The sequence below is a fragment of the Triticum urartu genome, chromosome 2A (assembly GCF_056163025.1).
Source record: "Triticum urartu cultivar PI428250 chromosome 2A, HENAU_Tu73, whole genome shotgun sequence".
NCBI lineage: Eukaryota > Viridiplantae > Streptophyta > Magnoliopsida > Poales > Poaceae > Triticum > Triticum urartu.
This window is the reverse complement of record NC_141874.1, coordinates 314,626,065-314,643,128: the sequence shown is the minus strand read 5'-3', so window position 1 is coordinate 314,643,128 and position 17,064 is coordinate 314,626,065. Positions and strand designations below refer to the sequence as shown.

The window sequence follows — 17,064 nt, the reverse complement described above, 5'->3', positions numbered from 1 at the left end:
GAAATTTCGGGCAAAAACCACCCCTAACCCTAGCTTCTTCCTCCTGACGCCGCCGGACGCGTCCGGATCGGGCCGGACACGTCCGCCCGCCGCTGCCCAGAGTACCAGAGGCTGCCACATGGCGCCGCCTTACACCAGCCGCCGCCGGCCCGCTCGGCCCGTGCAGAGCCCCCGCGGCCCATGCCCGACGCGCCTCCGCCCGTGCCCCGCGCGCCTCCGCCCGCCGCCGCCTCGACCGCCGCCTACCGTGCCGCCTCCCGGCCGCCGCGCCGCGCCACTCCGCCGGCCGCCGCCTCTCACTCCGCCTGCGCTCGCCGCCCGGCCTCTCCCTCGCCTCCACCTTGGATCCGGCCCCTTCGTCCACTCTCGCCGCCTCCCTCCTCTCCGGCGAGCTCGCGCCGCCGCCTCGAGAACCGTGCCAAGAACCCTAGATCTGGACCGAAGGTTGACCCCGATTTCATCTAAGTCTTTTTCTACCATATTCTTTATGCCATGTTCTTCGCATCATAACTCCGTGACCGTAGCTCCGTTTCGTGCATATGAGATACCGAATTGTTCATCAGGAGATGCTCTTCATTTTGTTCCATTGCACCATGCTTGTTTGAGTCCATCTTGATGCCCTAAATGTTGTTGCAAGAGTGCTATAAAATGTTAGTTTCTGTTTCTTAACAGATTATGGACATTTGTCATTTTTCCCATGTTTAATGTGTCCCTCCTATGAACTTGAGCCCTACATGTGCTTTGGGCTATGCCATGCCATCTTTACAGGGGTGTATGCCATGTATTGTTTTGATCAATGTGGTGACTAGCACAAGCATGCAAAGTAGCTCTCGTGATGTTGCTGATTTCAGGGACTTAGAATTCTTCGAAGTCATTTCCCTGATGTTATTTTTATGCCATGTATTCATGTTGCTACAGAGTGATCCACGCCTCTTTTGAGCATGTTCAGTAAGGATGATTTTGAGATATTGTTATGTTCTATCCATCCATGTCTTTGTTGCAATTATGGAGTACCCTAGCATGACTCAATCTTGCTCTACTTTTGCTATAAAATGTTCCTAGCAAATTGTTTACATGTTATTCAATTTTTCCAAGGTTGTTGTAGTTGATCCTTGCATGCTACGAGATGGTTCTTGCCATGGTTAGCTACTTAAACATGACTTCTTGCTGGGTGTATGCTTAGTTTGTCATGCAATGCCTTGTGGTGAGTGCATCGAGCTCACAAACATGCCTACGTAACTCTGTTTTTGCCATGTCCAGTTTTCTGCTGAGTCTGAATCTGTTAACGAAACTTGCTATGTTTACATGAGTGCCACCATATCTTCTGATCCCTTCTGGCTTATGGTAAGTAAGGGACTTTTGTTATATGCTTCGAGTAGTTTCATGCCATGCCTTGCTTTGACATGATATGTTCCTGTAGCATGTTGATAACTTGCTCTAAACATTGCTTCCTGATGTTAAATCCTGACATGTTATTTTCACTAAGTCTGTGAACCTGATATCTTTTGCAATTTTGCCATGTTTGTTTGAACCTGCTATTGTGTGAATTAGCCGTAGCTCAGTGTTCATATTTTGTCAAGCATCTTGAGTGGATCACTGCCATGTGCTTTGTTGTTATGTTAGAGTGCAGTAGCTTAGTTTCTTGTTGCATTCTAGATGGCATCATGCTGTTAATCGCAGGATTGTGCCGTTATTGTTTTGCTCGCCACTTGCAAAGCGTGCATCCGATTCCGGTGATCGTTATATCGATTTTGACTGAAATAAACTCATCTTTACAATGGCACTCTTGGTTTGCCAAGTTGAGGCCTGGCTCAATCTTTCCTTTCCGAAGCACGCATATGCATTGCATATTATTTCCCGGATATCATGCCATGTTTTGCATCATGTTGCTTGCTCATTGCACCGTGGTTGATCATGGTTCCCTTTGCTTGTGTTCTTGCTTTGGGTAGAGCCGGGAGACGAGTACGTGATCGAGGAACCCGTTGAGTACGCTTACGAGGATCAAGCTTATGTCAACCCGGAGAACTTTGCTGGCAAGATGACCATACCCTCGAAATCACTTCTATCTTTGCTTGCTAGTTGCTCGCTCTATTGCTATGCCTATGCCACGATACCTACCACTTGCTTATCATGCCTCCCATATTGCCATGTCAAACCTCTAACCCACCTTGTCCTAGCAAACCGTTGATTGGCTATGTTACGGCTTTGTTCAGCCCCTCTTATAGCGTTACTAGTGGCAGGTGAAGATTGGAGTTTGTTCCTTGTTGGAACATGTTTATTGTTGGGATACCATTATTATATCTTGTTTACTTTAATGCACCTATATACTTGGTAAAGGGTGGAAGGCTCGGCCTTATGCCTGGTGTTTTGTTCCACTCTTGCCGCCCTAGTTTCCGTCATACCGGTGTTATGTTCCTTGATTTTGCGTTTCTTACGCGATTGGGTTATAATGGGAACCCCTTGACAGTTCGCCTTGAATAAAACTCCTCCAGAAAGGCCCAACCTTGGTTTTACCATTTGCCACCTAGCCTTTTTCCCTTGGGTTCCGCGGACTCAAGGGTCATCTTTATTTTAAACCCCCCCGGGCCAGTGCTCCTCTGAGTGTTGGTCCGAACTGAGCTGCCTGCGGGGCCACCTCGGGGAAACTTGAGGGTTGGTTTTACTCGTAGCTAGTCTCATCTGGTGTTGCCCTGAGAACGAGATACGTGCGACTCCTATCGGGATTTGTCGGCACATCGGGTGGCCTTGCTGGTCTTGTTTTACCATTGTCGAGATGTCTTGTAACCGGGATTCCGAGTCTGATCGGGTCGTCCTGGGAGAAGGAATATCCTTCATTGACCGTGAGAGCTTGTGATGGGCTAAGTTGGGACGCCCCTGTAGGGATTTGAACTTTCAAAAGCCGTGCCCGCGGTTATGGGCAGATGGGCATTTGTTAATGTACGGTTGTAGAAAACCTGAAACTTAACTTAATTAAAATGAATCTACAATGTGTGTAGCCGTGATGGTCTCTTTTCGGCGGAGTCCGGGAAGAGAACACAGTCTCTTGTTATGCTTGAACGTAAGTAGTTCTAGGATCACTTCTTGATCGTAGATTCTCGAACGTGCTTTGCCTTCTCTTCTCGCTCTCATTTGCGTAAGTTAGCCACCATACATGCTAGTGCTTGCTGCAGCTCCACCTCACATACCCTTTTACCTACCCATAGGCTTGAATAGTCTTGATCGCGAGGGTGTGAGATTGCTGAGTCCCCGTGACTCATAGATTACTTCCAAAACCAGATGCAGGTGCCGATGATACCATTCCAGGAGATGCGACTGAGCTCAAGTGGGAGTTCGATGAGGACTCGGGACGTTACTACATTTCCTTTCCAGACGATCAGTAGTGGAGCCCAGTTGGGGCGATCGGGGATCTTATGCATTTGGGGTTGTCTTTCTTTTGGTTCCGTAGTCGGACCTTGATTGTATCTGGATGATGTAATGCTATATTTAAGTATTGTGTGAAGTGGCAATTGTAAGCCAACTCTATTCCTCTTTCTTCTTCAGTACATGGGATGTGTAAATATTACCCCTGATGCGGAGCATCCTATGGACATCACCATGTCAAGAGTCCATTTGGCAAGTGACACATGCCACATGTACTTCATACATACAAAGCTGAATCATCTCCTTTACACGTGTCCACTTGTACCTTTCGAGGATGATATACTACTTGACCCCTCTCTTGTGTGCATACATAGGTGTGAGCAGAGCTACACATACATCGAGGAGGAGTCCAAGAAGAAGAGAACATCTACACCATCCAAGAGGGAAGCCTGGAAGCGGAGAAGGAAGCTCCAAGAAGAAGGCAGCAGCTCCCAGGCAACCCCGTGCGCACGGGCCCCTCCGACCCCATGCCCACGGGACTCCCAGGCTGGCGGTCCTGAAGCCCCCGTGCGCACGGGCGTGTACCGTGCCCACGGGCCCAATGGACCCCGTGCGCACGGGCCCTTGCGTCAGGTCTCTGGATACCTCGTGCGCATGGGCTCCACTTACCCCGTGCACACGGGGCCCCCTGTGTGTTGCTGCGGGCTTTGCCCATGTAATCCCCATTTCGCCCCTGCTTACCCCTTCATCCCTTGGACCTATATATACTCCTTCATCTCCTCCATTTAGACTTAGCTAAGAATAGATCTAAACACTAGAGCTTAGCTCATGTATCTCCCCTTGTGGGATTCCTCTTGAGAGAGAGACACTCCATTGGAGTTCAAGGCCTCCATTGGAGAAGATCCCTAGTGGATGAAGACCCCCTTGAGGGAAGGATCTATCTAGATCATCAAGCCCTCATCTCCTACGTAGGATTTGGGATGAACTCTACCATGTATCCCCCTTTGATTGTTCATGTACCTTGTGGATCTTGTGTGTTTGATTGTCTAGTGGATGTGTGATTGGACTTGTTCTTGAGTGTTCCTCTTGTTTTCCCTCTTGTGTTCATCTTGTTCTTGGGGATTCCCCCTCCAATTCATGAAAGATCTCCACTTAGGGTTCCACCCTACACCATCTTGGTATCATGAGCCATGGTTTCTCACGAAATTGGAGCCCCCCTCTTTGTTTTCTAGCCTAGTTTTGTTGATTTCGTCCTAAATTCGAAAATTCCCCACCAAAAATAGCCCCAATTTTTTTTGTGATTTGTTGGTTTTGATGATGTTTTGTTGGATTTGATCCATGGATTTGCTTGGTTTCAAGTGGATCTAGCTTTCCTCCACCTTCCCCTACCTTCCATCCTTCGATTTAGACCCCAATTTCGAATTTACCCACGGATCCAGAGCAGTTCATCCGCTCACAGAGCACCCCATGCACACGGGCCATCGGGACCCTGTGCACACGGGCCAGACAGACCCCGTGCGCACGACCCTTCCAGTGCGCTTCGGCCGCTGCCCCTCCGACCTCCCACCCTCCCATACCACCCCCATACCCCCCAGCTACACCAAAGCAAATAGATCCATCCATTTGGAGCCCAGATCGGGAAGAAATCTGCCAAACCCGCGTGTCCCAGGTGACCCCGTGCCCTCGGTGTGTGTACCGTGCGCACGGCACCCCGTGCCCATGGGCTCTAGACTCCGTGCGCACGGCCCCCCTACAGTAGCCGCGAGTACTTCACCATTTCGCCCATAACTTCCACATCCGGAGTCTGATTGACGCGTTCTTTACCTTGTTGAGTAGCTATTGACATCCCCCATCCACCTAGATAGGTTCCATCACCATTTGACTCCATAAAAAATTTCACATTTTGGCATCTTTGCATAGGCCTTCCACCATACCATCCGCAAAATCCACCATAGCCTTCCGCAACCTAACCCATTTTGCTCCATTTAGCATTTGTGGTTGTTTGAGTGGTGACTTGAGTCTCCTAAGGTGTTTCGGCTACTTAGGGACGGTTGCTTCTTCATCATCCATCACCACCACTTCCACATTGCCATCTCCGCTACCACCATTTGACTTTTGCCCTTGAGATTTTGAGTTCACGGTTTTTTCCGTTTCCTAAGGTGTTTCGGCTACTTAGGGATGAGTCTCCATCATCTTGGTATCTACATCAAGAACACCGCCACTCACCATCTTCAAGGACGGTAACCTCGACGACACCATTGTACAATCACACTTGCAATTGCATTGATAACCCCTAGCCCTTTTGCGTCACTTGCCTATCGAGACTAGCCATTTGAGTATTGCCAGCAACGTTACTTGTGCACATTAGTGATCTACACCTTCCATTGCATACATACCATATCATATTAGTAACATCATATCATCTCTTGTGTCACAAGATTGTTCCCGCACATACACAATTGCTACCTTGGTTTGTGCATTTCGCATAGTGGCCATAAAAAAGAAAAAGAGAATAAGCTTTTAAGCAAAAGAAAAGAGAGCAAAGAGCTTGTAAGCAAGTGCCATAGCATCATACCACATTGCGCATAAGATTGTCATATCCGATCATCTTGGATCACCTTGAGAAGAACAACGGGAACATCATACACATAGCATACTTGGGATAGAAAGCTTATACATTTTGCATCTTATAGGCTGTGCACAAGTGTTGTATCCGCCTATTGAGCAATCGTGCTAGCGTCTCTCTTGAGTTGTGCAACACGAGCGTTTTCTATGGATTCCACATTTTGTGCTCATTCCTTGGTTGCACGACCCCATTTATCTATCTGTGTGTGTGTTTCCGTGTGCCACATATTGCTATTGGTCTACTTGTTTCACTTTGCGAATTTGTGAATCTTTTCCAACATTATTGACTCTTGCTAACACTTTGCATCAAATTTTTGTGCCACTATCCTCACCGAGCTCCACCATAAGCTTTACTTGATAGGTGTGAGTGAACAAGTCCGGTACCAATTCCACTATTCTTTCATCTCACATTGAGTGATACAAGATACATCCTCAACTTTGGGAAAAGGTAGCTTGGTATTGTTTATCTCATTTCCTACTCACCTTTGCTCGAGTTTTGTGATGGATAGGCAAGGCATTTCACCTCCGGTCTACAACCACGACGACGAGATCGATGCTATGAAGAACGTCATCGACGCCAAGATGGACAAGCACATGGAGGAGCTCAAGGTCCTCATCAAGAACGGCAAGCGGTCTTCCTCATCTTCGAGAAGACGCTCAAGTGCAAAGACTACCGTGCTACCATCTCCGGCAAGTACACACAAGCATCGACATCGACAAGACCATCAAGAGCGACCTACTGGACGAGAGTTGGCTTCTCTGCCATCCCCGTGCACACGGGCCCTCGACCCCCGTGCACACGGGACCCCGTGCACACGGCCTCCAGCACCCCCATGCGCACGGGGCATACAGTACAGCAACATCGACTACAAGGCTACGGCTTCTTCAACACCTTTGGCATCTTCGCCAAGTGACTTCAAGCCATATTCGCCTGCGGACGTACGACATCTTCGCCTACTCCACAAGCTCAAGTCCACTACTCCCTTGAGCTACTACGACCTCGACACCAACCACGAGATTCCTTTCTATGGGACTCTAGAACCCGAGGAGTATCTCGAGTGGGAGCGTTTGATGGATGACTACCTCAAGCTACATCAAGTCCCTCCCGAAGATCAAGTGAAGTGCGCCTCAAGAAACTTCCACGACTACGCGTCCACATGGTGGCTTCACACACCTTCGGAGAACTACGACATGAGTTGGCCCAAGACGAAGAGAGTTTTGCGGCGAGAGTTCGTGCCTCCAACCTACACGGAACAACTTCTACGCCAATTGGAGAACATCATCCAAGGATCCAAGTCCATCGACGAGTACTTCAAGGAGATGAAGCATGCCTTGCGACGTGCCGGTGTGGACGACCCCATGTCAATGAAGTTCCACTTCATGTTGGGATTGAACAACGACATCTCCAAGCCTATCTCCCTCGAGAACTACAAGTCCCTCGACGACAACTACATTGGTGCTCTCAAGGCGGAACAAGAACTCATGAAGGCCAAGGCTTCTCCACCCCAAGCACACTTCTCGAAGACCAAGCTCCAACACGACGAGCATGAGGCTAGTACCACCACGATGTCCAAGCCCGACGAGCTCCAAGACGATGCTCCCAAGTTCGACTTCACCGCCATCCCTCTTTATGGCATTGATGATGCCGAGTCTCCTATGACTCTTTTTCAAGACGGTGCGGCGACGAGTTCAACTACGGAGACCTTCAACGACTAAGCTTTGGAGGCGAACGACACGGTGGTGAGCAAGGATGATGCTTCCATCTTAGGAGGCGAGAGTGATGATGTGCCATCTTCGGCCTTCATCCATGGAGACAGTGATGAGATGGTTGAGTATGTCACCTCGACCACGGTGACGCATGATGACTTGAGTGACTTTTGCCACCATATTGAGAGTGAGAGTGACTTCACCACTAGCCCCATATATGATGTGTTTCCACAATTCCCATGTGAGGAGAGCCACAACCCCCACCTCTTGAGTGAGAAGAGTGACTCCACCATATGTGAGTTTGAGTGCACCTATTGTGAGGGAATGAGTGAACCACCACATAGAGAGAGTGAGGTAGTTGATAGGGCATGTGAGGCCACTATGATTTCTAACGACTTGACCTCTACCTCTATTGTGTCTTCTCATTTGGTGCTAGGTCCCATATGTGATGACGCGCCGATTCACGACGACTACGTCCTACCTTTGGACAAGACGATGGCCATGGTGGAATATGATGCACCCCCACATGGTTCCATCAAGTTGATGATGATGACCACCATTTGGTCTTTACCACCTCACCTACACCACTTGAGTGGAATGACAAAGGTAACATAGGTGAAGGTGATGCTCTTGTCCCACTAGTGGACTATCATGACATTGATTGCTTGCATGATGTTGATCCCCCTATTTCCATGCTTCATGCTAGTATGATTTCCTCATGCGATGATTTACCCATTTATGATGAGTATGATGATTTCCATGTGGAGTATTTTAGTTGTGATGCCATGTTACATAGGATTTCTTGTGCTAATTCTCTCGTTCACATCATGTTTGCCAATTCGCTTGACTTGTCATATGCTATGCATGAGATAGACCACGTGTCATATTTGCAATCTCTTCATAGTGACTATGCATATGCCATTAAGATTAACCCAATTTGCACTTATGGCATAGATGACAAGCCCATGGTTATTGGCATTTGTTTTTCTTGTGATGATATTGATATGCTCCCTTTGCATCCTTTATCGCATATGCCATGCCATGACCACCTAGCTTCGGATATGCATTGTTTTGGATATTGTCCATTTTCTCCATATGATGTTTCCATTATTGCTCATGAGGAGACCCCCATAGTTTCCTCATACATGTTTGGAGATTTTGATCACTCCCATCCATTGCATGATCCCAATACTTATGTGCACAATATGCTTCCCATGAATAAACATGCTATTGATGTGCCATATACTTGTATGCTCATTTTGCATCCCCATCATGTTATACACAATAACTATTCTTTCATGATGGATTACATGTTTCCATATCATGCAACTCATTTATTTGAGCATTGGATATTTTGTGCTAACGAACACAAGCACGTGCACATCATGATGGATGATGTGTACATTTACCACGCGCACAATTTCTTTGGTTTGTGTCTCTTTTGTGTAGGTACCCATGAATACTTGTCAACCTCGCAATCCCACGAGTTGAAAAAACAAGCTCTAGAGAGCAATGATGACTTGGGATCCCATGGATTGTCTTTCCCACCACTCTCTTCATGCAAAGACTTCACACATTTCTTCTACATGACCCTCACTTGGCTATGGGTTATTGTTCATTACATATTCTATGCCCATCTTGCCATGTTCACTTTGCATGATATACTCATTCCTATGATTTTGCCATGCATTTGTGACCCATGCTTTGCATTATACATGATGATTGATTCTAATACTTGTATGTGTATTTGCAAGCTTGGTGGAGATATCACTTGTTATTGCCATATTTGCTTTGTGCCCCATGCCTATGATTATACTATGATCTTGCTTTGTGTTCGTGCTTGCGATATGTCATGTGCATTGCCTATGCCTATTATTTGCTCACATGACATGATTGCCATGATTTCCTCTAGTATGTTGCATCTTCGCACTACTAGCTTGCACGACTTGTTTCCTATGATTGCTTGCCTTGTTGCATCATCGATGACTCATACTTGCTCACTTCATGCGGTTGATGACAACCATCTACATGCTTATCACATGATTATTATTGCTTCTTGTCATATATCTCCACATGTTGCCTCTCTCATGCTAGATGATTTTCCATGTATTGAGTGCAACTATGCCTTTATTCTTGCTAATGAGATTGCCCCCATAGCATTCTCGCATATATTTGGAGATTCATACATATTTATTGTGAAGCATGCTTGTCTTACCCCTTTGCACCATATACCTAGTGCCATGAATATTGCCATTGTTGCATCATATTATTCATGCACTTGTGCTTCTAATGGTTATGTGCAAGAGAAGAGAACCATCATGATGGATGATGTGTTTATCTACCATGTGCATACGTTCTTTGCTTTGTTTTGTGCATGTGTAGGATACTTGGACCTTGTGTCGACTTCCGCTTCACATGAGTTGACCATTCGAGCTCTTGAGAGCGAGCCTCATACATTCGACCACGACTCTCTTCTCCAACACCTTTGCTACCTCTTCGGCATTGTGAAGAATGCACAAGGACATGCCTTCAAGGTGACATCTTTCTTGAGCATGGCTATTGCGGATCATACTACTTGTGTTGCTTGCACCATGAGACTTATTGTTCATCATGATATATATGCCTTGTGTGTTGCATCCAATTCTTGGATTACTTGCTCCTCTCATATGTTTGGTTGCAACAATGTCATCACTTCTCATATGCCATGTCCCATCGATTGCTACATGCTTGCCTTGATTGCCTCACACATGATGAATACTTGCTCTTTCTATTGTGTTGAGTGCCACACTATATTCACTACACCCCATGCACATTATGCTTGGATTGTCTTGCACTTGACCCATGTGTTTAGACATCTCATTATACTTGGTGTTGTGAATGATTCCTATGCCTACCATAGACCTTTTGTTGAGCACATTGCGCCTTCTTGCTATGATCTTGAGGTTGATGCTTGTTCACTTGTCACACATATTAGCATCTTTACCTCCCATTTGCATACTTGTTTCCATGATGTCCTTGATTGTGCTCACCTTATATGCTTAAATGCCATGCCACACTTCTTTGTCAAACCATATGCTATGCTTGATGACAACACTTGTTGGGTGAATCACCTCTTGAATGCTAGGTTTTGCTCTTACGCCAACCACATTTGTTTTTCCAAGTGCTTGTTATCTTTGCTCCTTTTGAAGGAATTACAAGAAGGTACGACATCGGAGAGTGCCCATTTGGAACTACAAGATGATGAATGCTTGGTGATCGTCCATTACTACACGGCAACATCATCTCTTTCCCATGGTGATTTGGATTTCGATCCGAGGTCGGATCTTTCCCAAGGGGGAGGGGATGATGCGGAGCATCCTATGGACATCACCATGTCAAGAGTCCATTTGTCAAGTGACATGTGCCACATCTAGTTCATACATACAAAGGTGAATCATCTCCTTTACACATGTCCACTTGTACCTTTCGAGGATGGTATACTACTTGACCCCTCTCTCGTGTGCATACATAGGTGTGAGCGGAGCTACACATTCATCGAGGAGGAGTCCAAGAAGAAGAGAACATCTACACCATACAAGAGGGAAGCCTGGAAGCGGAGAAGGAAGCGCCAAGAAGAAGGCAGCAGCTCCCAGGCAACCCCGTGCGCACGGGCCCCTCCGATCCCGTGCCCACGGGCCTCCCAAGCTAGAGGTCCTGAAGCCCCCGTGTGCACGTGCGTGTACCGTGCCCACGGGACCCCCGTGTCCACGGGCCCAACGGACCCCGTGCGCACGGGCCCTTGCGTCAGGTCTCTGGATACCCCGTGCGCACGGGCTCCACTTACCCCGTGCACACGGGGCCCCCTATGTGTTGCTGCGGGCTTTGCACATGTAATCCCCATTTTGTCCCTGCTTACCCCTTCATCCCTTGGACCTATATATACTCCTTCATCTCCTCCATTTAGACTTAGCTAAGAATAGATCTAAACACTAGAGCTTAGCTCATGTATCTTCCCTTGTGGGATTCCTCTTGAGAGAGGGACACTCCATTGGAGTTCAAGGCCTCCATTGGAGAAGATCCCTAGTGGATGAAGACCCCCTTGAGGGAAGGATCTATCTAGATCATCAAGCCCTCATCCCCTTCATAGGATTTGGGATGAACTCTACCATGTATCTTATTTCCCTTTGATTGTTCATGTACCTTGTGGATCTTGTGTGTTTGATTGTCTAGTGGATATGTGATTGGACTTGTTCTTGAGTGTTCCTCTTGTTTTCCCTCTTGTGTTCATCTTGTTCTTGGGGATTCCCCCTCCAATTCGTGAAAGATATCCACTTAGGGTTCCACCCTACACCAACCCCTCTTGTGACATGCCTACAATGCGGTTATGCCTCTAAGTCGTGCTCCGACACGTGGGAGATATAGCCGCATCGTGGGTGTTACAAGCAGCCTCCTCGATCTATATCTATAGATCTTGATGCCTAAAATCTAAACTGCCTCACCAAGGTCCTTCATTGAAAGCTTGCCATTCAATGATTCCTTGACCGAGTTCAGCATCGAAACATCATTTCTGATCAGTAGTATGTCATCCACATACAAGATCAAAAACACAATCGAGCTCCCACTTAACTGCTTGTATAAACAAGCATCCTCATCACTTTTGATGAAACCGAGACCAGTGACGACCTCATCAAAATGAATGATCCAACTCCGAGATGCTTGCCTCAACCCATAAATGGATCTCTTGAGCTTGCATACTTTACTTGTGCTAGTCGGATCGACAAAACCCTCGGGTTGTATCATATACACGTCCTTGGTTAAATTTCCGTGAAGGAAAGCCGTTTTGACATCCATCTGCCATATCTCGTAATCGAAATATGCAGCTATAGCTAGAACGATCCTCACTGACTTCAACTTCGCTATCGACAAGTAAGTCTCGTCGTAGCCAATTCCTTAAACTTGTCCATAACCTTTAGCGACAAGCCGAGCTTTGTGGATCTGAACATTTCCATCCACATCGGTTTTCTTCTTAAAGACCCATTTGCAGCCAATGGCCTTTATGCTAGGCGGCGGATCAGCCAAGTCCTAGACTTGATTTTCATCCATGGACTTCAACTTGGATCTCATGGCCTCTAGCCATGCCTCGGAATTGGGCATCACCATCGCTTCTCCATACATGGCCGGCTCGTCGCTTTATAGCAACAATACATCACACACTCTACGCAATCTTTCGGACCTCCGTGGTTCCGGTGCCGCTTCCACTACGGGTTCCCTGACTAACTCCGGTATGATCTCATCACTCGCCGAGCTGTCCCCGAGTGGTACTCAAATTTCTTCGAGTCGGACCGTCCTCCCACTGGCCTCCCTACTGAGAAACTCTTTCTCAAGGAAAACCCCGTTCCGAGCAACAAACACTTTGTTCTCTTCCCGGTTGTAGAAGTTGTATCCCAAGGTTTCCCTCGGATATCCCATGAATATGCATTTGTCCGACTTGGGTGTAAGCTTGTCTGACATAAGTCGCTTGACAAATGCTTCACAATCCCAAATCTTTAGAAAAGACAAACTAGGACTCTTCCTGGTCCACATCTCATGTGGTGTCTTATCTACGGATTTTGATGGTACCCTGTTAAGTGTGAAAGCTGCAGTTTCTAGAGCGTATCCCCAAAATGACAAGGGTAAATCCAATTTGCTCATCATTTACCGGACCATGTCCAACAAGGTCCTATTCATCCGTTCCGACACGTTGTTTCTCTGTGGCGTACCCGAGGGTGTGAGCTGAGGTACTATACCTCGGCTTTTCAGATGATCATCAAACTCCTGGCTCATGTACTCACCTCCACGATCTGATCGTAGAAGTTTTATAGTCTTGCCTAGCTGATTCTCAACCTCGTTTTGAATTACTTTCAACTTTTCAAAAGTTTCCGACTTGTGCCTCATCAAATAGATATATCCATATCTACTCAAGTCGTCGGTAAAAGTTACGAAGTACTGATAGCCACCTCTGACAGTTGTGCTCATTGGACCACACACATCACTATGTATAAGTTCCAATAGCTCGGATGCCCTCTCGCAACTCTTTGCGAAAGGAGACTTAGTCATCTTGCCGAGCAAGCATGATTCACATGTATCGAACGACTCAAAGTCGGATGAAGTTAGGAGCCCATCATCATGGAGCTTCTTCATGCGTTTCAGACTAATGTGTCCATGCCGGCAATGCCAGAAGTATGTCAGATTTATCTCATTAGGCTTATGCCTCTTGACATTCACGTTATAGACCGGTTCATGTTCTAGATTCAATATAAATAGCCCATCAACAATGGGTGCATAGCCGTGGAACATACTATTCAAATAAAACGAACAACCATTGTCCTTTAAAATTGAATTCATAACCCTGACTCATCAAGCATGAGGCAGAAATAATGTTCCGACTAAGTGAAGGAATGTAATAACAATTATTCAATTCCAAAATAATTCCAGAAGGAAGATGGAGCTGCGTCGTGCCGACCTCCAACGCAGCAACTCTTGCTTTGTTGCCGACCCTGATGTCAATCTCCCCTTGTGCCACACGCCTAGTTCTTACCAGCCCCTACATCGAGTTGCAAATATGAACAACCGATCCGGTATCAAATACCCAAGAGCTGCTAGGTATGTCAGCAAGGTAAATGTCTATAACATATGCAACAAGTGTACCTTTGCCCGAAGAAGCATTTCCAGCCTTCTTGCCATGCTCTACAAGCCAGTTGCTACAGTTCCTCTTCCAGTGACTGGTCTCCTTGCAATGATAGGAAATGGTCTTCGAGTCCGGTCCAGACTTCAGTGCAACGATGGAGGTTACCGTCTCCGTGCCCTTTGCCTTTTTCTTGGACCAACTCTTCTTGAACTTAGTCGATTTCTGCACCATCAACACTTGATGTGTGCCTTTCTTAATATCCTGCTCTGCCACTTTGAGCATCCCATGCAATTCAATGAGCTTTTTATCCATCCCATGCATATGATAGTTCGAGATGAACGTCCCATAGCTGGGCGGAAGAGAACCCATAACTGCATCAGTAGCCAGCTCATCCAAGAGTGGGAAGCCCAAACGATCCAAAGCTTGCACATATCCGATCATCTTGATCACATGTGGGCTCAGTGGATCACCTTCCTTCAGCTTCAAATCCATCAAGAATCGCCAGACGTTGAACCTTTCGGTCCTAGCCTGTGTCTAAAACATGCTCTTGAGACTTTTGATCATATCGCAAGCCTCAACATTTTTGAAATGCTGTTGCAAATCGGGCTCCATACAAGCCAGCGTCAGACAGCTGATCTCCGTTGATTCATCAACGGGTTTCTGGTAGGCATTCTTAGTTGTGGTATTAGCATTATCGGTAGGTTCCTATGGAAGTGGATCCTCTAAAACATGTTCCTTTTTATCATGCTTGAGAACAATTCTTAGATTTCTATACTAGGTGGTAAAGTTTGTTCCATTCAGTTTATCCTTTTCCAGAATTGATTTCAATGCAAAGTTGGGTTGAGCAGGTGGTGCCATTGATCTACAACAGAAAATATGCAATCACTAAGCAATGTGTTTATGTAAAGTAATTTAAGTCTTAAATATAAATACTCCCACTGAAGTTGGCATCCCTCTGCAAACTCTCAGTGATTCAGGATCCGACTAGCACATGCGAGTAGTGAGCTTTAGCATCACTGCTAGACAACATGCCTATCTGGTAAGCAACTCCTTGCTAATCGTATCTCCATACGACTCCTGTCGGTCGGGAAGGTATCTCATACCTTGGACCCCAACCTTCTTTGCCACAAGGCCCAAACCATTTTGATAGCCTTGTCAAGTCAACCTGATGTAGTGCATGTCCGTGTCTGACATGAACCCTTCAGTTCAAGGACACCTAGTAGTACGCCAATTTTACGAGCCCACTACTAGACGTACTTGACGTGCGAAGGTGCAACATCGGGAATGGAAATTTTCTTGATATTAATGAGGGATCTTTCTATCATTCAAACATGCATAGAAAACAAGAAGCATAACAATCACAAATAAAACATATATTGTGAAATAGTATGGCTCCTTCATGGATGTTCTTCCAGGTTGGCTCCGACTCTGATGACCATCTAGGAACTCGATCTTGTTTGTCATGCCGGGACGCCAAGGCACCAACTCGATCTCTATTATCCAACTACTACAACTAGTAATGAATTTTACATAGAGTCACAAGTCGACACGTAGGTCGTTATAAAATATAATGACAACACTTTGGCTCCTGCCGGCTGACAAACATGACACACATGCCATGTATAATTTGCACACATGCATCACATATACATGAGCCATACTATTCACATCAAACCTGCAAAACAAAGTTACGCGCATTCTACCGGTTTGAGTGATCGTGTATGAAATGCAAGGCGCTACGCACACGGCGGTCCGATTCGGATTTACGTTTCACTATTAACCCCGATGGCGGATACCGACCCGTAGGGGTAGGTTGTGTCACGACCTCATCGACTCCGATCATCAGAAAACATAGCCACATCGATCCCCATGTGCAATTGATCTCATCAACCGTGCACATAGACGATCTCATCAACGACAACAAATCTCATCTATCACCTCCACATATCTAATATGCATACGATCCGAATTCAAATCCTATAGCAGAGGCTCTGATACCACTGTTGGGTTCTACGGTAGGGTGCGTCAACTACAAATTAAATTTCCTATGCGCAGAACAACCAAGAACATGCTACGGGAGATGGATCACAGATTGTTACCACTAGACGCGCAGTGCTGTGGAGCGGAAGAAGAGTTGGGGCAGCGCGTCCGCGTGGATCGTCTCCTCCCCGTGTGATCTCCCTCAAATAGCTAATCGTCGATTCCCACATATAGGTTCGCCGGAGCAGCGCAACTGCACCGCCTCTAACAGTATCCACGGATGCAGGAGGAACACTGTGCAGCGGACTGCTAGGTCCGATCACACAGTCGGCGGTCAAGTGGAGGTGGCTATTCGTAACACATGCAAACCATTGTGATAGCGCCGAAGCGATCAATCGCATGAGTGTGCCACACCCCCACTTCATATAGGCGTACGTTGCGGGCTCAACACTTGGGCCTCGAACGGACCCTAACGCCCAAAATCTATTCGGCCTGGATCCGAGTCCGAGTAGGATCACTTCTGACTCATGGAGTCGGACCGGGCCTCAGAGGTTCCTTCCCTTAAGCGTGCGACTCCTTAGGTTCTTGTTCACTTGGTCGCGAGCCATATCACATCCGACTCAGCTAGTCGGTAGCAGCCTCTAGCAAAGCGTGCCGACTCCAAGTGTCTGATGAAGCTGGTTAGGCGAACCCGTACATCACACATCTGTTCCCTTTGCCACACGATATATATTGTCGGGTTCAAG

General features: G+C 46.8%; 1 protein-coding gene across 1 annotated transcript; it reads left to right on the top strand.

Moving 5' to 3' along the window:
- Window positions 1–6,486: 6,486 nt before the first annotated feature.
- On the top strand, window positions 6,487–15,855 carry LOC147984947 (uncharacterized). The gene is made up of 2 exons (XM_087541333.1): window positions 6,487–7,536; window positions 15,754–15,855. Exons 1-2 carry the CDS (start codon window positions 6,487–6,489, stop codon window positions 15,853–15,855), a joined length of 1,152 nt encoding a protein of 383 aa, XP_087397459.1.
- The last annotated feature ends 1,209 nt before the right edge of the window (window positions 15,856–17,064 follow it).